The 22,636-nt window shown below is 40.4% G+C and overlaps 4 protein-coding genes across 9 annotated transcripts in view; 2 read left to right on the top strand and 2 right to left on the bottom strand.

The window, feature by feature from the left end:
- Nucleotides 1-6: 6 nt before the first annotated feature.
- Nucleotides 7-1,357, bottom strand: saysd1 (SAYSVFN motif domain containing 1). The gene is made up of 2 exons (XM_034899539.1): nt 1,105-1,357; nt 7-471 (listed from the first exon to the last, which is right to left on the bottom strand). The coding sequence occupies exons 1-2, from the start codon at nt 1,294-1,296 to the stop codon at nt 148-150; spliced, it is 516 nt and encodes a 171-aa protein (XP_034755430.1). The 5' UTR covers nt 1,297-1,357; the 3' UTR covers nt 7-147.
- Nucleotides 1,358-1,408: 51 nt separating this feature from the next.
- On the top strand, nt 1,409-5,316 carry grcc10 (gene rich cluster, C10 gene). Of its 2 annotated transcripts, none has more exons than XM_034899540.1 (4): nt 1,409-1,647; nt 2,513-2,566; nt 2,870-3,046; nt 3,448-5,316. In XM_034899540.1, exons 1-4 carry the CDS (start codon nt 1,641-1,643, stop codon nt 3,585-3,587), a joined length of 378 nt encoding a protein of 125 aa, XP_034755431.1. In that variant the 5' UTR covers nt 1,409-1,640; the 3' UTR covers nt 3,588-5,316. The 2 variants fall into 2 exon arrangements, with proteins under 2 accessions (XP_034755431.1, XP_034755432.1); XM_034899541.1 differs by lacking the exon at nt 1,409-1,647 and adding an exon at nt 2,114-2,132.
- LOC117961127 (cytospin-A-like) lies at nt 4,206-12,120 on the bottom strand. 3 transcript variants are annotated; one of them, XM_034899536.1, is made up of 12 exons: nt 11,693-12,120; nt 10,631-10,746; nt 8,600-9,061; nt 7,896-7,969; nt 6,871-7,487; nt 6,703-6,790; nt 6,475-6,550; nt 6,340-6,376; nt 5,913-6,009; nt 5,649-5,780; nt 5,168-5,227; nt 4,206-5,062 (listed from the first exon to the last, which is right to left on the bottom strand). In XM_034899536.1, exons 2-12 carry the CDS (start codon nt 10,668-10,670, stop codon nt 4,973-4,975), a joined length of 1,773 nt encoding a protein of 590 aa, XP_034755427.1. In that variant the 5' UTR covers nt 10,671-10,746; nt 11,693-12,120; the 3' UTR covers nt 4,206-4,972. The 3 variants fall into 3 exon arrangements, with proteins under 3 accessions (XP_034755427.1, XP_034755429.1, XP_034755428.1); XM_034899538.1 differs by having other exon boundaries at nt 5,649-5,765; nt 11,693-12,119; XM_034899537.1 differs by lacking the exon at nt 11,693-12,120 and adding an exon at nt 11,263-11,372.
- A 3,088-nt stretch (nt 12,121-15,208) lies between these two features.
- Nucleotides 15,209-22,636, top strand: part of LOC117961126 (disks large-associated protein 2) — a 96,125-nt gene continuing 88,697 nt past the window's right edge. Inside the window, exon 1 of one of the 3 annotated variants that reach the window (XM_034899535.1) lies at nt 15,209-15,625. In XM_034899535.1, coding sequence (XP_034755426.1) covers nt 15,334-15,625 — 292 coding nt within the window. In that variant the 5' untranslated portion in view covers nt 15,209-15,333. Of the gene's footprint in view, nt 15,626-20,623; nt 21,951-22,636 lie in introns of those variants that run through there. The other 2 variants (XM_034899533.1, XM_034899534.1) reach the window with 2 other exon arrangements.

Here is a 22,636-nt window from a genome sequence, read left to right as displayed (position 1 = left end):
TACAACTGTAAGTAGACCAATCTTAATTTAATGAGTTATACAGTAATGATAAAATGAAATTACTACTGTGTAGTCCCTGTATTTTTTAACATTTTGATAGACCAAAACATCTGAATATTTTATACAAATGTGCAAATCCCATGTGCTTCATCTGTTGGCCAGAGGTCTATAACCCATCTCTCCCTCCAGCTGCTCTGCAGTGAGAGAGCCCAGCAGAGGCTGACAGTCTGGATTAAAAACAGAATAAGCGCTCAGTTCTCCGGGCTCGCGGTCAGCTGGGCTACGGAGTCCCTCGTAGAGCCAGTAGAAGAGGGAGATGACAAAGAAAGGCAGGCCAAACTCCAGTTCGGCAAACAAACCGAGCAGCACCAGCCACAGCAGCACTTTAAGCAAAGTAAGATTTGAGAAGACAAGTTGTCTCGAAGCCAGCCATCTTCCCAGAGCGTTGTCCAGCAGCCAATCACTACTGTCCTGCAGCAGAGAAGACACAACTGTAGGTTCAATAAGCTCAATAGGTTAAAACAGGTCTCCCTTTGCTGGGTGCCCACATGATAGGAGAGTGTAGGCATTTTAGGTTAAGAGCAAACGACTTGTACTTTGATACATTTCTAACTACACCAATTATAGATTGACTGGTATTGAGAAGAGTTCTCCAGAAGCCCCGCATCAATCACTCACTGGTCTATGCAGTCCATAAATAATGGAGTCAGATGCCCCTTTTAATTATACTAGTACTGTACTGTCACTTTTGGGTTCTGGGTAATTATGATGGGCATTGGACATTTAATAGATCATTAAAAGAAAAACAAATGATCATAATGGGCACATTAATCAATGACAAAATTATTAGTTACATATTTTGTGTCTTTTAACAACTTTGGGACGTGTGTTTTGTAAGTAATCTCTTAAATCTAGTATTTTGTGTACCTCCATAAACAAAACAAAAAAGAATTATAAATATGTGTTACAACCAACTGCAGTGAACAGCAGCAAAGAGTGATCAGTAATACTACAGAAAACAGTTAGTCAGAAAGTTAATGATCTTGATGTGACCTGTTCAAACAAAAATCCAGCTCTCACATGACAAACTGAACGATGTCTCACCTTCCTTAGAGAGCTCTGATTTAAAGCTCTTAAGTCTTCTGTCTCTTGACTGTCAGCTGCTGGTGTTGTTTCTGCCTGAGCAGCTGTGTCCGCTATTGTCTGTGCACTGCCCTGTGGACCAGCACTCTTGTCCCTTTTCCGAGTACTTTCAGCCTGTCGCCTGGCTCTGAACTCTGCTAGCTTCTGCTCCATCAGCCCAACCAGCTCCTTACACTGACGTGTTATTGTTAGGTGTACGTGGCAAAACAGCCGCTAGTACAACTCATTTAAAACTGCTTTATATCAGCGTTGCTCCAACACAGCTTAACACAATATCAACTGAGATTACGTTGATCATTCACTTTAACATCATCTTTAAAACTATTTGGATGTACTTCATTTTGGTACTTGGTTAGCGAGACGTTTGTTTACCTTTTACTTCCGCGTCTATCTGAAAGAAGGAAGTCGTGTCGCAAAAAGATTTCAATTGTCGTAGAATGCGTCGTTTTCCAGCTGATTTCCACAGGTCTGCTACAAGCTAGGTTGTGGTTGTTTTTATGAGTGGTGAGTTTTTAAACCGCTACACTTTAATGTTTAGTGGTTAGCTAATCCTGTCGTGAATATATTTGTTTTGCTGGTGTTGCTGTTGCTAACCTTAGCTAAGCTAACGTTAGAGTCAAAGAAATCGATAGAGAGAATAAACGGGCAATGGTTCAGACATTGAACCTACGTCCAGCTCATCCCCGCAACCAGAATGTTCTTTGTGTTGTCATTGTGCAAGACTAGTCAGCGTTAGTTTGGTTAACTATCTTCTAGTGAGACTTCAACGATAGATAGATAGCATCATCTTACAGCAAGTTTCTAGCATTCAAGTTTAGGACCTTAAAGGTAATTCCAATAACTCATCTACCTAAATACCACACTGCATTACAGCATCATTCTAAGGTTAAAACTATAATAAGATAGATTTTATTTTTACAGAACATATGTGTCTTACATCATCAGTGGTTATAGATCCAACGTTGGATATAGCCAACCTGACATTTATAGTATATATAATTATTATTGTATCAGTATCACGAGGATTTGTGTCAACTCGTTTTCAATCTCTTAAATAAAACAACTTGGTACGACTTACAATCATTTTTGTTACAGAACAATCTGTAACAAAAAATACAAGTATCAAAAATCATATTAAAAATGCCTATGTTTCAATAATGTCTGTTTTTTCCAAATAAATTCAGTATACAGTGATGAAGAGTGGAGAAAACCAGCAAAAATCACAGTAAAGAGCAAAAAAAATCACTGAAACGATTATCAAAATAGATACATTGATTAATTTCGATCGACTCTAGCTCTATGACTAAGGTTACTTCATTTTCATCTTCCATCTAGTTTCACTTTCTGTTGTGTTCTTTTTTCTCCCCAGACATGGCCTCAGCTCCAGCCCAGCAGCCCACCCTCACTGTTGAGCAGACTAGAGGTGAGGAGAACTGTTCATGTTTCGTTAAGGTTACATTTTCTAGCTCTTCTAATCTTTCTTATGAGCCCCCACATCATTATTGCTAAATAAATATTGGAAAAACAGCATGTCAAAGTGTCCGATGTATGTTTGCGTCTGTGGGGTTGTTGCATGTGCCTTTCAAGCACATTGAGTTATCTTGTGTTTTCCAAGATCCTGTCGTTACAGGATCTTTGGATCTTTACATGCTACATTAAATAAATCGACTTGCTTTGCAGTTAACAGAGATGGAGCAACTACTGAGGTTTTGTTTTTCTTCCACAGTGGTACTGAGTGAGGTGATCCAGGCCTTCTCAGTACCTGAAAACGCTGCAAGGATGGAGGAGGCTCGAGAAAGTTCCTGCAACGACATGGGCAAAATGCTGCAGCTTGTGCTGCCCGTTGCCACCCAGATTCAACAAGAGGTTATCAAAGCTTACGGCTTCAACAATGAAGGAGAAGGTAAATATAAGGCAGCATTCCATTCTAGTCCTAATGTCAAGATTTAGTTTAGGGCTAGAAAATATTGATGCGTCATGCAAAAAGGACCTTATAGCACCATCATGTAAAGCGTAATATTCTGCCATAGATTTGAGCTTCTAGAATCCATCGTTATTCACTAGAGTTTGTCATGATTTGAAAGTTAGTATTGTCTGGGATTGTGTTATTGTACAGTCAAATAACCCAATCTGTTGAAGCTGAATGAAATGACTAAATTATTTTTTTTTTGTAAATATTGACAAAACAACCCACAATAATTTCACATTATATCAAACTATATGTAGATATTTAGGTACTGTACTCACAAGTCTGCATGTCCTTCACATTTGATCACATGGATCTCGGCTCTGCTTCACTTCCAGGGGTCCTAAAATTTGCCAGATTGGTTAAGATGTATGAAACTCAGGACCCTGAAATCGCAGCCATGTCCGTTAAACTGAAGTCTCTCCTCCTGCCACCACTGTCAACACCACCTATAGGAGGCGCCATTCCAGCCTCATAGGGCTTCTTCACGGTCCACTGTAAGGTTATTTTCATCTAATGCTTTAGATCAACATAAACTTACTGCAATTCCAAGATCTTGTCTATCATCTACTTTTCGTAAGAAACTCATGCCTTATCTACATTATGGTATATCTTAAAACATCCTTCTAAACCCTGTTAAATTATTTCTTTTTTAAATGTGTCAGTATTTATTTGTTACAGATTACATTATAACCATTTTCTTATATTACGGAACCTTATACACCTTTCCTTTAAAGCCTCTGAACACCCACACATGGGATTTCAGTTATTCTGGCTGATCAGACCTCTGCTCAGGTGGAAGGTGAGCCAGAGCCCAGGTGGGAACTTATTAGATCACAAATCTTTTCTACCAATAAGAAGGATAAAGCTGTCATCTATCCTGCCCTATCAGGAGACTCAGGAAGATGTCTATTAGCACGCACACACACCCACACATACCTGTGTGGGATTTCAGGGCTTTTGCCATTTTTTTTTTTTTTTAATAATTTTATACCATTTTTATATGCTGTCAGATTTCATTTTGTTATGTATTAAACATTTTTCTGTGAATCTCTGTGTGGTATTACTTGAGAAAATGTAGGGGGAAAACAACTGTCTTGTACATAACTTTATTATTGCAATAGTGCTTTGGCAACAACATCTTCATATATTTACCATGTTAGAAATACTTTAGAAGCGCTTTACACACATTTTCATATATACTTTTCTTCAAAGGCAACTTCCCTTAGGCGGGTAACTAGCATTTAAGGTTAAAACATCACTTTTCCAACAAAATCTGGAATCATGTCTGCCCCTTTCTTTGTTTTGTGGTTTTAGATTTGGGTGCATGCAGCCATGACGACATTGTATAATATGATAAAAAAACAAAAAAGAACTCTTAGTCAAGATAAATAAAAAAAACTAGTAGTGCTACTTCAAACTTAAAGTGCCCCAGATTCTGAAATCATCCACTTAAAAATAACCAATCGACAAAGTGCTCATTGTTTTTTGAAAAGACAAACAGTGGTCCCAGCACCCAGTAACATTATTAAAAGTAATTAATAAGCAGGTGTTCATATTCCTGTACTTAAAAGAAAATCTTTTTATGTCTTGTGCATCATCATTCGGTAGCTATTTGAATCTGAATAGATTGTATGTAGAAAATTAAAAATACTGCAAAGTTTAAATTCCCCGATCTGGGTCATTTCTGTGTGAAGGACATTGTATTGACACATAAAATCAAGTCAAAGTCTAATATTGCTGACACATCCTGTTTGTTCCAGTTCATTATGAGTAGAGCTCCCTCCTGTGGGTAACAGTCTCAGTCCTTCAGACAATGATCAAAAAGAACCAGGCACAACAACAAGACGATAGGAAACAACGTCACATCTCGAAGTGGCGGAAAATGCTTTCGACATAACCCAGGACCCTCTGCCAGTCCGGCCCGTCTGCCTTCAGCATCTCCTCCACTGTCTGTCACACAGTTAACATGTAAAGGTATGATTATAAGACCTATGGACACAGCTGGTTTATGTTGCAAAATTGTTCTTTACAAATGTTTTGTGGAAAATGTCTCACAAGTGTGGCTGTGATTCCCACGCCCTCTCCCGTCTTAAAAGCAAGGTCCAGATTTCCCTTCTGTAAAAACATTTGAGTCAGAAGCAGCCTTTACATCGTCGGGTGCACAGTTTTACAGACATACCTTATAGTCATGGGTTCTTAAAAAACAACCAAAATAATCCAGTACGCTGTCGACCACTTCTACTCGCTTTATTAACGATATGTTGGTACTCAGACCTTTGTCGTGTTTAATAAAGTGAGTAGAAGAGATTCTTTCACAGGAGTGACTTTCTGTAGTACACAAATTTAGATTTGATTGTTAATACTAGATTTGTGAGTGTAAAGAGCAGTATTTGTAACTTAATATCCAATATGTTTTTTTCTTTTGTCTTTGTAAAAGCTTGTGAGACTTGTTTAAGTCAAAAGTCTTTCTGCTCAAAACTCCAGTCTGCTCATAACGTGTTTCCTTTGTTTTGAGTACCAACAGCAACAGTTTTACCTTGTCGGCTGGGTTGAGGGTGTCGTACGGGATGCGAGTTGGTAAATACGTGTGATAAACGGCGCAGAATGCCAAGCCGTCCTCCCAGCTGCTGCTGAAGTTTGTGATCTCAATATTCTGCCACAAAACATACTTGATGAAGACAAAATATAACTAGTACAAGGGTACTTTTGTTGTCCAGCCTGAACTCCTTTTACACTTTACAGATTGTGACAAATTTCAAAATATTTCAATAATGAGGAAATGAGCATCCTGCTCTCTCACCTTATAACCTTGCGTACGATTCTGGCACCAGCGCAGCAGGGAGTTTCTCCTGGAGCCACCATGACGCCTCAGCAGAGCACTGAAACCATCCTGAGGTCTGGGAAGGCAAGAAACGCTTTCATCACAGTTTTAAGAAAAACTTAATTTGCTACTTAATTACACAGTAAATAATTAAACCACATAAGGAGATTAAAGAATAGAGGAAGCGCTTCTTCCAGCACATTCAAATGTGGAAAAGGTTCAAACCGAGCTTGTGATTAAATGGGATTTCATGGTTGATTTGATTCATTAACGGTAAACATTTATCAGCCTTTCCATCTCTTTTACACACACACACACACACACACACACACACACACACACACACACTTCAATTTCTGTTGAGATGTCAGTATCAACAAAGAAGAAGGGCCAATAGGTTACTTACTTAATGGAATCTGAGCTTTGGTCCTCATCCTGTTTTCCTGCGATACAAAATTGCAGCCATGGTCATACAACTGTAACCTTCGTAAGCTGTCTAAAAGAACATAAAGGTGGTTTGCTGGTGTAGGTTTAAACTTACCTGGGTAAAAGTTGGACCAACTGTCCTGCCGCTGTAAAATGCGGTCCATCCTTCTCTGTTTTGGTGGCTCTTCTTTCTGGAAATGTTTAGAGCCTGGTTTTAAAAAATGCCTAATGCGATCCCACAATAATATTAGTGTTTCCCCAGATATCCATCCATATAATAATGATAGTTTGAAGAAAAGTTTCATATGATATATTTCACACAATAATTCAACGAGTGTTGTACCTTGCGTAGCGGCAGTGTTGTGCTAGTGTTTTTTGAGGTCCCATTTTGGCTGGAGGAATCAGTTGGGAGTGGGAGACGAGAGAGACTCCTACAAGACATTTTTGCATGTTTTAAAATACTGTCTTCTGTAAACGGGTGAATGTGTTGCAAGGGTTCACTTAGACTCACCAAGATCTTTCTGACAGCATCACAATCCTCCTTGGATCCCTGCCTTTTTTCTCCAGGGCAGCCAAACTACGAATGTATCCTTCCGCCACCCCTTTCCCTGTCAGCAGCATGCTCCCTGATCCATTTGCCTCCTCAGGATCATGACCTGCAACTTGAGCATCCACCTCTTGATTGGTTTCATTCTCATCCTCCTGTTTTTCAACATTTTTAGCTTCAGTGTCAGCTTCAACTTCCCTGGGCTTTTCTTCCATCACCTCCTGTATTTCCTTCTGCTGCTTCCCCTCAGAGCATCGTCTCTCTGCCTGTTTATCCCAATCAGCTGTGTCTTTCACCCTGCATGCGTTCCTCAGAGGGTCTAGCTCGGGTCGCTCCTGCTGATGCTGCAGGGTAAGTTCAGTCAGTTTGCAGCAGACATCTCTGTGTTCAGCCCTCAGACTCTCCAGCTCTCTGTCCTTTTCCTGCTGTCTGCTGAGGGCCTGAGCCAGCTGCTCCTCCACGGCCCTGTGGCTCTCCTGGAGCAAACCCAGAGCCTGCTCCGACTCGACCCGCAGCCGGTCGGCCACAGACACTGCAACCTGCAGGTCACACTGGAACTGATGCCACTCCAACCTCTCTGTCTGCCATGGAAGGAAAAAAGAAAGAAAAAACAAATGTAAAAGGAACACTGTAATCTGAATTTAAAAGCTGCATGATGTCAGCGTGTTTGTAGTGTCCTCTAGAGTCCCGAATATTACTGGTGCTTCTAATCTCATATCATGTGAATATTTGTTTAAATTCGGTACTCTAAGGTGAGTAATTGATGTAACATTTTCAGCACGACCATGGCTATTTGACAATTTATGATATAGTGATGTCACATTAAACTAGAAATAGTTATAAGGCACAACTTTAAAAAAAAAGTAAATTAAATTTCTCAAGATTTTATTCAAGTGTCCTTTGTCTAAGAAGTGCATCTCCATTGCACAGCAAATACATGTTTGCAATTCCGGCCTAAGGATGTCATGTGACCGGCAGCTCCAACTCACCCTGAGTGTCTCCCTCAGTGTGTCTACCTCTTCAACCAGCTCCTCTCGCTCTGTTATCAAGTGCCTGAGCAGCTCTGAAAAACATGTTGAACATACAAAGCACACAGGGTTGAATGAAAATAGATTTCAAAGTCTGACAACTGCAATCAGGATAGGTCATTTATTCGTTATTAGCTCAAGACCAAGATATAGTACAAATCTTTAATAAAACAGGATGACAGTCCGGAGAGACGGGTGATGGCAGGACCCACCTAGTATATAGTTGTTGCGTTTGTTGGTAAGGCTTGGGTATGAGAGTGAGATTAGTTAGTTAAGGCTAGGGTAAGAATACCAGGGTTTGACCATTTCTTCTTTGTCTCTTGCAAGAAAATAAATCATAACTGTAGAACCTCTAAGTTTTTTCCTCCTACCTTGTCAATTTACTTGATCCATATGCTTCTTTAATTCAGTAGTGCAAAATAATATCACCATCCTTGCTGCATTACTGAAGCAGATGAATTTAAATAAATGCAAAGAATTGCAGCTACAGTTTTTAAGCAAGTTAACAATAGTCTGTAAGCAAGACACTTTGTTCATTCATGTTAGCACAGAATTTACTTTGACAAAAGGCAGAGACACATTTTGCATTTTCTGATCAAACAGAGGTCAGTAACAGTTTACGGTTTTATTTTCTTAGACACTTTAAGTAAAGATGGAGGACCTACCTACTGCTCCAGTGGTAACATCCGTGTTGGGGGTCAGGCCAAGTGAGGCCCTGTAGTGCTCCATCAGACTGAGTAAGACCAGGGTCATCTCCTCTCCGGCTCTCTCTGCTGCAGCCTGTGGCTCTAGTCCACTATCCCGCTCTAGCCAGCTCTGATCTGAAAGTGATCCCGTGGATGGAGGCAGGGACGTAGGACTGCCCACGGCCTTCCCATGCCTCACTGCTACATCGCTCACATTTGTCTCTGAGGTGATGCTGTCTATGCTTATCACAGCCCATTCTGTGGGAGCAGGCAGTTTCTGTGTCCAGTCTGTGAATGGAGAGGTTGTGGAGGGGGTGGTGCTGCCGTCTGGTGATGGCGTCTGTGCCTTACTGGAGGAAGCTGCAGAGGATAAGGCCATGGCAGTCAGCTCTGCCTCTGAGGGTGTGGTAGGAGGCGTGTGGAAGAAATCTAAAGGAGAACCTGAGAAAGGGAAACAAATTGTAAAACAGATGAGCCTAAAAATCACCTAAGTTAAAAAAAATAAAGTGTGCTGAATGCAAAGCCGCCCGCATCCCCCTCCTCCTCTTCTTCTTCTTTTCCTCGTTCCAGCTGTAAGCAGTGCTCCCTTATTTACTGTCCTGGGCTAACTGATGCAGCAAAAAGCCTCTGCTGCCAGTGTCTTGCCAGGCAAACACTACACACTGTTCCCCAGTGTTTCAAGATTCAGGAGGAGAGGCGATTTTACCCTGATCTACCATCTAGCAGCTGCTCTCACTGCCCCACGAAGTCATTACATTCATCATCAGGGCCTTTAAAAACACATTTTTTTTTTAAAGGAGTTTGGAGTGATCTAATTCTTTTTAGCAGTTTGGCTTGGCTTCTGTATTCTTGAACATCCTCTCAAGCTTCACCTGTCAGTGAAAAATAAGCTTAGTGATTTCTGTATGGTGTTGACAGTACTTTGTTTATGGTGCGCACTTGTTCAGCAGGCTACAAGGATCTCCACCTCATTCGACTCAGATCCTTCCATGCTTGCCCTCCTTGTCCTTGTGTTGTGCTGCAGGATTCTGCTGACTCATCATTTCCCTGGCAGCAGCATGATGTAGTCTGCTCAGCTACAGCATTGGAGCTATTTTCATGCTTTAGCGTGAGCCTACTTCCTGCATACTGACAGCCAAAGGAGGGAAACAAGGGGCTGCATTTTAAACAGCTGGAAGGGAGAAGTAAACTGAGTAAACGGGAGAATGAATTCTTTCAGTAAGAAGGATGCACAGTGCAATTGCACAGTGATGCTTTGAACTGATGGACACTGAAGGCATGAGAGAGGTGAAAGATTGCTGGAGCCAACTTTCACTGCATCAACTGGCATATAGTTTGTATTTCACAAAGTTCTGATTCATCACTTCCTGTGTGCCAAGAGATGTTTCTGTGATCATACATTCAGTACCTGACAACAGAATGTTTTTTAGACCAACAGGGTATATCTATAGAGTGTCAGTGGATATGTGATGCTCACCTCCACAGCAGCCCCACTTTGTGATTCAGCCTTGAGTTTTGTAAACTGGTCCTTGAGTATACATTTACACAAAAATGAAACTTTTTGGCTTTCTTCCATCCGTATTGTCTAATTCCTGCTTAGTTGAGAACATGATTTGTGCTGCCTTTGCACTATATCAGTGTGTTTTAAGTAAACAAAAGCTTAAATTGAATAGTCTTTGTCTTTACATTTTCTTAGAATTAGAGGGGATGCAATGAAAAACCACTGCACTCACCCTTGTTTGTGCTGAAGCCATTAAAATCTGCTATTGCAATTGAAATAAACTGGTTCACACAATAGTTTTCTGAAGTTGTCAATATTCTGTATGCATGGATTTTTCATTTGTATTCTTTTGTAATGTAGAAGAGTAACAAGTACAAACGTTGCAGCTGATGCCTTCCTCAGTCTGTCTTACAGAATAATGACCAGAAGGTGTAAATTTGAGCATGTGTGAGAATACTGGCCATATACAGTGCAGAAACTTGGGACTCAGGACCTTTGTCCTCAGGTACCTGTAGGGCCGTGGTTGTCTCTGCCAGTCTGGTTACCCATGATCCAGTAGGTGTGGATATCTGAATAGGCCAGTGTCCTTCACTGCGTCCTCTCTGCTTGTGAGGCCCACTGCTGTCTGGATGGGAGAGAATGATCTTAAATATTTCATGAATATGACTCACTATTGAACTTTGGATTCGGCAGAACGAAAGGAGGGAAACAAGTCAAGCTAGATCCTCACAAGACTTTTACTCAGAAAATATTTAGTGCAGAATCTGCTATGCTTGGAGCCCCAACATGTCCCTAACATGGCAGCTGGGTTTCTATGGGATTAGTGTTTCTTTATAGAACATATTTCTTTTACAGTAGCCTACAGTAGTCACTGTGTCACCTGTCTGCAGTTTTGGTTGTCCACCCCACAGTACCTATCAGATGTATATAATCAAGATTTAAGGGCTGATAATGTATGTAAAAATGATAACATCCTTTTTAACAATTATACACTGGCTCTTCTGCAGTGTTGTGGCATCATATAATTTGTAACTCATGGCCGAGTCCCCTACATAATAAACAATCCCCATTAAATAATCTAGTGATTTAAAGTTGCCATAGTTATTGAGAAAAGGCACATACAGTAAACGTCATAACTAACCTCAGGAAGATGTTGCTAAACCGAGGGGTATTCGGTATGCACATGATTTCCTATGACGCATTGCATTTTGAAATAATCTATTTTGTCTTCTTTTTTTTAAAGCCACTGAGTCCATCTGCTAACCAACTACTGCCCTCCGGTTAACATTTTACGTGTTATGAAGCTACCAAGGGAACGAACTCTAAAATCAAGACTGATCAATCAAGGTGTTGCAAGCGAATGCCGTAACGAGTAATTTATACCAATTTGTAAACTTGTCTTACTGTGCTACATATGCCCGCTTCCAAGAAGCCACGTTTTTTCCCCCAAAAAAGAACAATCCCTATCGGGTAGGGTGATTTATTTAGTGAAACTATTCTTATCGTGACATACGTCGCATCCGACCAACGACACCTTACACACCTTAACCTCCCAGTTTCATTCATCTTACCTGCTCAACCTGCCAGCTGGAAGCCTTCCAGGCTGGTGGTCCCCGGTTGTCCGGCGGGTTTCTTCTCCGACTGTCTCGACCTCCCTGTCGGCGTTTTTCTGCGTCCCGTCTCCCAAATTCCCCGGATGACACTGTTCAAGTTACTGTGACAATCATGTTTCCTGATATCCCATAGTCACCACACAGTTGCAGAAAGGCAGCCACCATCTATAACTTGGGTCCAATTTCCAATAATATCCAACTGTGCTTCTCCTTTAAATTCAATGCGACAAAAAGAGAAGGAGGCAGAAACAAACTGGTTGCGCAGCTGCACGTTGGATTGACGACATGAGTGTTGTCAGTGTCGTCATGCATGTTTGAAAATGTTTTCGCAGAAAGTAACGAGTCAAAACAATAACTAATGGGACGTACAGTATATTCAATAAAATGTTTTGCTGCTGAGAAAAAGAACGGGAGGAAGCAGTCACACCTGGAGGCTAATTATCTTTAAATGCAGGTGTAGCGCAACGCAGATTAGGCCGAAAGCTTCAGGTGTGTTACTTCTCATAGCAGCTGTCAAAGCACATACGATAAGATAAGATAAGCCTTTATTGTCTCCCATAGGAGAAATGTGTCTCCTAGATGTGAAAGAGGAACCAAACAATTCAAGTAATCTTTAGCAGACATGACTTTGCTAATCCAGGTAAACAGGTCCTAAAGTTGGAGTCTGATCTGGGATTTCCGAGTGTCATTGAAGAGGTTCCAGTGGGGCCACCTGTTTCGTCCTGGTCCATATCGGTCAGGATGAGGGGAGCTCTAACTGGACCACTATTGCAAACAAAGCAAAGTCATTGTATTATTGAGTGGAAATAAGATAACTTGTTATGTTTTGTACTCACAGGCTGAGGAGCATCACAAGACTAACAGATATCCTCTCCATTTTTCGTTTCTGTCAGCAAGAAGAAATACTTCCAATGATGATACCTTAAATGGAAACCAAAATTCAATGGCAGTTTCAAACAAGCAATTGTACCAACCTTTAAACCATTTAACCTCATATTGGACATAAAACTGACAGACTGGCCTTGGTGTTTTTCTTAAAGAGTTAGGGTACATTTAACGTCCCAATCAAAGGAATTTATCCACATTACAGATGAGACTGACAGGACAGATGTCAACTAACGTGAAGAAGGGTTCATTTGACACATCACACAGTAATGTCACATTTCATACAAGATGACCCCAGCTTAGTAGTGGCAAAAGAACTGCTGGATGAGTCATCGGATGAAAAAGTGTAAGACAAAGACAAAGAGGATGGAGGAATGCTATGTGGGGGAAACTGAAATAGTGGAGAGATGACACTAGTGAAATCCAAGTTGCCAAAGAAGCAGGAAAAAAAAAATCAGATAAGGCCTTGGTTATGTCATATTCAGACCAATAGAATTTGAATACAAACACATAAAATTGTTGCAGTGAAAACAACATTACATAGTGGTGGAAGATCTTTTACTTAAAATGAGTATTTAATCCATAATAATAAATCATACATTATTAGTTTGTATTAAAAAAGTAACAGAAGCTTTAAAATCAACTTTACTTAAGTACAGTACTTAGTCGCGTATAAATGTACTTACCATACATTCACATACTGTGTGTGTGTGTGTGTTCAGTTGAACAACAAATCAACAGTAGGAAAGTCTGGCCTTTTTCAGCACAATGGAGAGAGCAGGAGTGAGAGGACTATGTAGAGTGTAGGAGAGCAGGCTACCGTTACATGTTTCAGCACCATGGACGGAGCCCGGTGAAGAAGATCACCTCTGGCGTCCTCCAGTGACCAAATCTCAGTACTGACAGGAATAATGAAAGGGGCAATAACATTTGGTCTTCCACCGTCTGTTTTATTATTTTGTAAAGTAAAATAACTATTAAGTATAGTATGTATAATTCACAAAGAATATTAAAAAAATTAAAAAGTTTATTTTGTCTTAACTTAGTTTAAGTTCATTGTGATCATTCAAAAATGTGGCGTTTGAGCTTTTCCCCAAACTCTTTCACAGTATTTTTGTTTTTCTTAATTTTTTTCATTATTCTTAAACAGTTGGTCTATGGTGAGTTTTTTTTACACAAGAAATAACACTTGACGTAACACTTGAAAATGTTTTTGAAGGGTTAACTTTGTGTGAGTTATATAACTAAAATTCATACACGGTAACAGTGATTTGGGAGTTTGTTTTTCTTTTCATGCATAATGTGTATACTGTCATTATTGTGGCTCAGAGATGTTATTTCTTCTACCTTACAGACACAAATCATTTTCATTCTATTTAACTAAAATCTACTTGCAGAGACGTTTTCACTGAGCAGTGAACACTTTGTGTGTAAGTTTTCTTGTTGCAAAAGGTTGTTGTCAAAGTTAGAGTAATGTTATAAGGGTTGCTTGATTTTTACTGTGTACAATCTATTTGTGTCTGCAGTGTGAGTAAAGCCATAGAGATTCAGGCAGTTTCTTTTGCTTTTGGCTGTTTTATGCACCGTACCCATACATTCTCATGACCTTTCCTGTACACCACACTGCAACGATCAGTTTCTTAGCATCACAAATCAATCTCACCATGTTTCTCCACACTTAACCCACTCATTTTAATTACCATAAACATTGGTTCCAAAGCTTAAGGCACTTTGAAACAAAACTAGTTTCTTTTTCGGCAAACTTCCTTAAGAAACCTTAAAAAAAATATTTGTTTATAATTATCAAGCTTGAGGAGGATCAGGAGGAACTTTTGTAAGTTCTGGGCTGATGTCGTCTCTAGGAGACAAAGAGAGGTACAGTGGATTAGGGTGTGTTAGAGAGGACCATCTGTCCAAGTCTGGATATAATAACTATTTTATAAAGAAACACACGCTGAGCTTGTACTTTACCAGTACACTGCTGATAAGGAAACCCAGAGGAGCTGCCCAGTGACACAGCAGTGAACCAACAATGACTTGTCATGAAGCTCTGCTGGAGTAAAGTGCAAGGACACCTAGGTCAACAGTAGTTGTTGAAGGACATCCTTTAAATATTACAAATCATTTCAATAAGATGTAAAATGTCAGTTATTTAAATCATCAGGCAGCACAAATCAGTATCCACCATTAAATCCCTTTTTAAAACTAATAACTTTCTCTTGAGTATTGTTGAATTTTTAAATATGTTTTAATTATAATTTAAATTTTCTTTTTTGTTGTGGATTTTATTCCTTTCTTTACAGTATGTAAGCCATTTTTACTTTGTTAATTAAAAGTACAATGTAAATTCAGTTAGTAATATTGAATAAGAAGTTCAGTAATGTGATATTTAGGTAATTTGATTTATAACCTTCACAAACTACACTAAACTGGAACTTTTTGTTTTCCATTGTAAAAAAAACACGTTTATTATTATTCACCGATTCACTTTGAATTGTGTAGGCTACGTCATGCTTTATTAATGTAGTCTGGCATCGATTAAAAGGAATGCTTTTACTTTTTTAATACGTTTTTCTTCTTAACTCTGTACGTTGAGGCTGTTGAGAAGTTACAGTACGTGTAACGTTATGTCTGTTTATTATTTAATATCAATACAAGTAGGCTATACAGCATAGGCTACTTTGTAAAAATGGCGTCTGATATTGGCTGCCTTCATGAGCGGAGCTGTGCTTTCAATGGCCACAACAACATCAGTGCATTCTAATTCATCTCGAGAGAATGAAGTCTGCCGCGGCATCAGGTCTAGAGTCGGACAAGAAAACACATCCAAGCCGTCGTCATCATGGGAAACTACGGCCGCTCTGTCGCAGATGTGTCTAACGAACAACGCAATGAGCATTTTCACGGCAACCAGGAGACATGATCGCCTTTCTTTTATTAACCGCCCGTGTACTATCGAAGAAGAAGTGAGCTTCTCTGAGGAGGAAGATGTCAGCGCTGAAAAAGGTAGGAGGGAAGATCAACGGTGTCGTGTTTGAGCATGAACCGAGCCTGCAGTAAAGCCTGTTGTTGTTATTGACTGTTGTCTCAAGTGCACCTTCATAAGGTCTGATGGAGGTTTGGGGGTCTTGACCAGGTAAAGCCAGGTGAATCCAGCGTGTCGCACCTGGTCAGACTGATAGAAGTGTAAATGATAAAAAGTTCTGCAGTGCATGGATGAGTCACTAACTGAATGATTTAATGCACTTGTAAGGTGTTCCCTGCACCAATCAATCACTGGATGATGCATGGTGTGTGGGTGAGGAGGTGTTGTGAGAATTAGAGTAAATGTGTTTGGAGGTGGAAGGAGGGTGGAGGTGCCATTGAATTCATTGTTAATGGAGGGTACCTACAGTTTCTTCCCTCAAGTTTTTTCTGTCTCTAAATCCCCACATGTACGTATTGTGCTGCTCCCCTCCATTCAGTCAGTGTGTGTGTGTGTGTGTGTGTGTCTGTGTTTTTGTGTGTGTGTGTCTGTGTGTCGATGTGTGTGTTTGTGTGTGTGCTTGGAGTGACTCAGCTGTATTGTACTATATCTGTCATCCATCTTTTCATCTGTCACAGGTGTTACCATGGCTACTACAGACTCACTGCTGTCTTTTCTTTGAGAAGGACACAGGTAAGACGTGGGAGGGGTGAGCAAGTCACACATGATGAGGAGATGTAATTCACGCTAAAGGTGGCTTTTTTACTTTTCTTTTTACACATGTTGTATAATGACTTTATAGTAGCAGGGATCTGAAGGAATGACAGTGTTATGATGGAAGCTTCTTTGTTCTTTTCAAGCAATGAGTTGTGGCCTGTTGTAGCAACTGGTTGTAATAGTGTAAACCTTATTCAGAGACTATAAAGGGTAACTCTGGGGATATTCTATATTTTTCTTTTTGGCAAATATTCCCATAAAAAGACGGAACTGATCACACTAATTGTTGCCCTTGTAGCCAAAACTTGATATATCTTGTTGCTATGTACCATTGACCTCCATTCTTTGACCAAAAAGTATTCAAAACACATCAATGTTCATCATTACCATAATGGGCTCTGTAATATAGTGGACGTTTGACCATATTTCAGGTTTTAAGACCACTTAGTCTTCTGGGCACATCTAAGTTTTGACTCGTGTAATTTAATTCAGCTGTTTTATGAATTCAATTATAAACCTCGGAGGCAGGGAAAATGCTGAATGAGGAATTATTTGAAGATTTAGATTACAACATTGGGGCAGGGGAATCTATCCAAACAAGAAATTAAATCTCAGACTGGTCCTTTGACCAACTTGATGTTGTATTCTGTAGTACAAGTTGTTAAACAGTTCAAAGCTCATCTCCAAATTTTAAACTTCTCTACATCTTTTTCTTTTAAAGCTTATTACAGTACAGAGAGGCAGGAAAGGGGAAGAGAGAGAGGAGGGGGGGATGACATGCAATAAAGGGCCATGGGTCTGAACCCAGCCTACATGGCGTGCAGCACGTTCTACAGGGTGAGCTTGAGGTTACCCAAAACTTCTCCACATCTCAACAAAAAGAGTTTACTTTATGTGCCATAAAGTCACCGGCAAACCAAATAGTTCATCCACAGCTAAAAACATTCCCTGAAAATACACTATTTACTCCTTTTTGGGATAATTTCTGCTTCGTCTACAGTTCCCAGCAGTTTTATAAAAAATAATATACAATTTAAACTATATTTTTACATATTTAATATATATTTTTGACCTGTTTTAAAGATGTACATCTTCACTAGGAACCAATAGGCTTGGAACTGAAAGCTACAGACAGGCAATGAAAGTCAGACAGTATAAAGAAATTGGCATATTGGGATCATGGGACTTATATTTCATCTTAATACAGAATACTGCCAGCCTTCTTCTTTAGATGAGTTTCAAACTACTACTTACTGTAAACCTGCATTTATTTATTTATTTATGGCCACCTGGGGGAAGTACAACAAGCTGTTAACATTGAGATATTATCACCTTATTAAGTTGATATGGCAAACAGCAGACACTTCCCTATTTACAAACCCCAACATGACATCAGGACTCTGCGTTAACATACACGCCGACTTTCCTAAGCCATGTGGCGTGTTATCTGTACACATTTTGATCTATCCACGTGTATGCCTACGCTGTATACAGCAGTTGTAAACATATATGCCACTTGCCGTTCTATCGCCACTTGCCGTGCTATCGCCACTTGCCGTGCTATCGCCACTTGTCGTGCTATCGCCACTTGCCATGTTATCGCCACTTGCCCTGTTATGAAATTGATGGTTGAGTTTAGGAAACCTGACACATGAGATCAGTCTGACATCCAGCAGATACGGAGAAACATTAACATTCTTTTGGAGTTGTGTTGGGGCCCCATGATGAATGTGGGCCCAATACTTACTCTCCTTTTAACAACTCCTGAGAGAAATATCTGTCTCTTTAGCTGCTAAGTTCCAAGCTAGTTGCTAACTTTGTCTGGCATTTGGTGCTGTGCACGAAGCGTACCACCGACTATTGAGGCTGGAAACTATGCTGACAAGAGCAGTGAGTCAAACCCAAACAAATAAACAATAAGCTGTAAAATGGTCCATAGATTTGAAAACTGCGGAGGGTTGGTTTCTGGTTTGTCACTAAGAGCGACACCATTCACATAGGCATTCCATTCATTGTTAATATAAAAATATTTAGTAATGCAGTTTTATCTTTTAACATTCCTTTGGATAAGCCCGGTTGCCAGCACTGTCCTTATTGTCCTGCTGTAACTTTACTTCTGTAAAGTTTGTTACGTGTGATCTGACATATGAGATGTTTATCTACCATCTAGCACAGTGCATGATGGGAAAGGTTTGAGCAAATTACCAAAGGACAGACAGGTGAAGAAAGCATATCAACTTCACATAGCATATTGACAGTGTTAGCTGTTGTACAGTTTTGTGTGAAGAATTTGGGCATAGAGCATAAAGGAGATAGTTGTTAATTAGGTAAACTCTGCACGACTCCATCTCTCAGCAAAGGTCAGAACACTGAGAACCATCCAAGGAAAAAGCACTGCAGGGGTCCGCTGCCTTTCGCTTGGCATTTTTTGGGCATCATGGATGATCAAATGCTGGCTCACATCAGCACAATCCTCAAATACTATCACTATCACTGTGATGCTTTTGAAGCCAAAGGCCAAGACGTAATGAAAGAGTAATCTTAAATTGTGTGAATTTTTATTTACTTGGTTATAAATAGACACAAAAAGAAAGTATTCTCAAGATTCTTGTGACGTGAGAAAAGAATTTGCTTGTCGCTAGGAGCATGTTGGTGCATAATTCACCAATAAACTAACATTTTGAGGTCAGGTTTGGCTATTTTTAAACTAAAGCATTACCTTTCTGTTCTGTTCATTAATAACTCAGGGACATTTTGAAAATTTAGCCCAACACTAATTGTTACAGGGTGTCTGTAGTGCTGCAGTGTCGTTCTCTATCATAATACCATCCTTAGATAAAGACTGTTTAGGATCTCAAGTTTGACAGCATTTGCTCAAACAATGATCTTGTATGTGTCAATCACATTCTGATAATGTCTTTTTACGCATTACACTAAATGAGCTGACAGTGGAGTTTCAGCCCAACCACACATCAGAGATTATCTGTGAGTTAATCGTGTGTAGGGTCCTACCGTGCTTTTACAGGCTTTGTCAGCACAAAGGCTCCAGATGAAGTGAATGTGGATACGGGAACATCTCTGCTTGTTTGATGTGCATAACCTAAAGAATTGTTCCGAGTTTGTTCCTCTTTATCAGCCATCCGCAGAACTTGCTCTTTATCATACCTTGCTCATCATTTTCTCAAGGTTGAGGCAGAATGTTAATGACTGTGTGGACCAGATCATTTTAGGGAAAATAAAGCTAGCACGCCATGCAGTGATGCTGTTTATGACTTTTTAGTGCATGAGCTTAAGCTTTAAAAAGGAGCATGACAAGCATTTCAAAAGTCTGCTGTTTTTAGCGTTATTAATCTAGAACAGGAATATAGCACAAATATGTAAAACTTTGATATTTCCTAACTCACTCCAGATTAGTGTTACACCACTAGGTGGGACTGTTTACTTGATAACATATTGAAACACTGCTATGACATACCTGCTGCATTTAAAAAACTGGCCATGACAGAATTGTGTGCAGATTGTGTGCTGTGTTATCTTGGAAAATGTATTACTTAGAGAGCTTTCTTGTTCTGCTCAACAGTTTGTTAGATCAGTGAGTCCACAATGTTTTAGAAAACAGAGATAGTAATATAGTTATATGTACTGTATATATATTTGTTTTGTTTGAGACTGGGAAGTTTAGAGAATAGGAGCAGATATCTTGTTAAAAAGGCAGCATATTCAGTCCACTTTGATTTGCTGTCAGTCTGTACGTAGTAGAATAATAGAAAAACACCACTTCATTAGCATAGTAGTAGCATTTAGCAAACTAATATTAAGTTGAAAAACTTGGTCTTTTTCTTATCATTCACATGCACAGAAGAAGCGTACAAAACAGGACAAAAAAAACATCAAGGAATCTAGGTTTGAGTGGTTACACACACACAGTTTTAATTCAATTCAATTCAATTCAATTTTATTTATAGTATCAATTCCTAACAAGAGTTATCTCAAGACACTATACAGATAGACCACACTCCAGAATTTACAACGACCCAACAGTTCTAGTAGTCTCCTCCAGAGCAAGCAACAGTGCGACAGTGGCGAGGAAAAACTTCCTTTTAGGCAGAAACCTCGGTCAGACCCAGGCTCTTAGTAGGCGGTGTCTGACGGGCCGTTTGGGGTTGGAATGAAGAGTGGCAATAACAAAAATAGACAAAAATTTGTAGTCTGTAGCAGTTCTTTGTAGTAGTTTGCGGCATAGCAGGACGCTGTGCGGCATTACAAGGCACAGCAGGACATAGCAGGGCACTGCAGTGTAGCAGTCCTACATCCTTGAGTGTTAGCTTTGTCTTTCAGTGGGCTTATTTAAGCGGCCCTTCTTTTCTATCTGCATCAGCTACTGCTGATGTGTCTTTTTCATCCAGTAAAGGAGCGCTCATATTTCTCTTGAGTAGTACCTCTACTCCTTCAGAATACCAATAAGTCTTACGTTGGGCCTAAAATCAATATGATCCTTTCCAAATGTGTATTTATTCCTCTCAGATTGTCTCTCAACCTTAGATGCTCTGCTGTGCTGTAGGACAGAGAAGAGGCTGGTGAAGGAGGGAGGACTTGAGGGGAATGTGAGGGCTGTCAGACTTGGTTTTGTTCTGCTGGTTGGTGAAATTTGCGGTTCCAGTTTTGGACAAGAAGTCATCTCAGAACTTTAAAAGACAGGAATGTGACTTGTGTTGTAATTTGCTGGTGCGGGTGAACTCGAACCATCAGTTTTGGTGTGCTTCCTGTTGTTCAGTTTTGTGTAACTTTCTCCATGGATTGTATGCCATTTAAACACCTGCACATGGCCCGAGAAACGTGTCTGATCTCAAAGACGTCAGCAGGGTCCTGACAAGACCAGGAAATGACTCCCTCCCTTTCAGTCGGAGGAGTGATGTCATCGCAGGGAGAGGGTGAGATTGGCTAAGGCTTTATTGAGCTTGACGTTTTATCACTAAGTGCACGCGACGTATGACCACATGCACCAGTCAATACGAGGACACAGAGCAGGAAAAGTGAGAACCAAATGACATAGTAACACATGTGTGACTCGTTATAAACCCCCCAGGGAGAGAGTGGGAGGCAAAGGCACGCAGAGAGACAGAAATGCAGTTAGAAACCCAGAGGGGAAGAGGGACAGCATGAGTGTGCATGCTGATGGGGATAGGAGTGTGTGGAGCTACAGAGCTGCAGAATCCTGAATCCAGCAGATGGAGACTCCATGTCCTTGTTTTGCGGTGATCTTTGGGAGCAACATGCAGCTCGCGCCGCTGCCTCGCACTGCTGCAGTGGAGGAGTAAATGCGGAGCCCAACACTGCTCCAGGTGATCCACACGCAGCCCAGCCCGGCAGACTGTTCCCTCCTTAGCCTTCCCTCTCCTCCTCCTCCTTTTCCTCCTCCTCCGCCTCCTCCACCTCCTCTTCCTCCTCTTCTTCCTCTTCCTCCTCTTTCAGTGCTCCATTCCTCTGAGGGCTTTGAAAAAATTACAAGAAAGGAACAGAAACCCTGCTTTCCCCCTCCGTTCTCAGATGTGAAACACCTCTACATGACTGTCCGCCACTTCCCTGTCATCAAGTGAAGACGCGCCGCATATGTGCTCCAATGTCTCCGGAACATAGACTCGCTGCAAGGTAAGAAGACTTGCCCGGAAAAACGCTTCTAGTCTTTGCTTCTTTTGCTTTTTTCTTGAGACATTTTCTACAGAACTGTTAAAGCCGTGCGTGTGTGTGTGTATGTGTGTGTGTGATGAATTTAACAGGTAGATGAGAAGTTGCCACAGCAAATTAGGTAATTGGTATTCCACGCAATGGATAGAAATACATTTAAAAAAAAAACGCTTAGAGAAAGATTTTTAGATAGATTTGACAAAAAAAATGTCTTCAGTTTTATAGGAAAAGCATCTCTTCTTTCCCTCAATCACAGCGATCCGAGCAGGTGTGTGTTCATGTAACAGAATCCAGCAGGGTGGGAGGGATTGCTCCTCAAACAGGCTTCTCGATGGGCAACAAGGGGATTTTTATCTCGACAATGTGGCCAAACAGCTTTCCATCGATCTACTTATGGCTACTAATATCGGCACAATCTCTGGCTTCAAAATTACTGACAGACTGCCTTTTTTAATGTTACCGGTTCATAATCATTATGTAATCGTTTTTATTGGTTCTGTTTGGCAGTAGAGAGAGAAAAAACCCTATTCCATTCTTGTCTTCATGCCTTATTTGTCTTAGATAGCGAGAACTCAAGTCAATGTGAGAATGCAAAAGGGAGAGATAGATGAAGGCAGCAGGTAGAAGGGGACAGGGGTATGTTGGGGGGG

The sequence above is a fragment of the Etheostoma cragini genome, chromosome 18 (genome assembly GCF_013103735.1).
Source record: "Etheostoma cragini isolate CJK2018 chromosome 18, CSU_Ecrag_1.0, whole genome shotgun sequence".
Taxonomy (NCBI): domain Eukaryota; kingdom Metazoa; phylum Chordata; class Actinopteri; order Perciformes; family Percidae; genus Etheostoma; species Etheostoma cragini.
This window is presented reverse-complemented; position numbering and strand designations above follow the sequence as displayed.

Excerpts from the sequence above, each read along its gene's own strand:
- grcc10 (XM_034899540.1), top strand. Across the intron at positions 2,567-2,869 it reads CACTGTTGAGCAGACTAGAG|TGGTACTGAGTGAGGTGATC; the intron begins GTGAGGAGAACT and ends TTTCTTCCACAG. Across the intron at positions 3,047-3,447 it reads CTTCAACAATGAAGGAGAAG|GGGTCCTAAAATTTGCCAGA; the intron begins GTAAATATAAGG and ends CTTCACTTCCAG.
- saysd1 (XM_034899539.1), bottom strand. The coding sequence starts at position 1,296 with ATGGAGCAGAAGCTAGCAGAGTTCAGAGCCAGGCGACAGGCTGAAAGT. Across the intron at positions 472-1,104 it reads ATCAGAGCTCTCTAAGGAAG|GACAGTAGTGATTGGCTGCT; the intron begins GTGAGACATCGT and ends TCTCTGCTGCAG.
- LOC117961127 (XM_034899536.1), bottom strand. The coding sequence starts at position 10,670 with ATGGGTAACCAGACTGGCAGAGACAACCACGGCCCTACAG. Across the intron at positions 6,791-6,870 it reads ATGCTGTCAGAAAGATCTTG|GAGTCTCTCTCGTCTCCCAC; the intron begins GTGAGTCTAAGT and ends AATGTCTTGTAG. Across the intron at positions 6,377-6,474 it reads TTGGTCCAACTTTTACCCAG|GAAAACAGGATGAGGACCAA; the intron begins GTAAGTTTAAAC and ends TTTGTATCGCAG.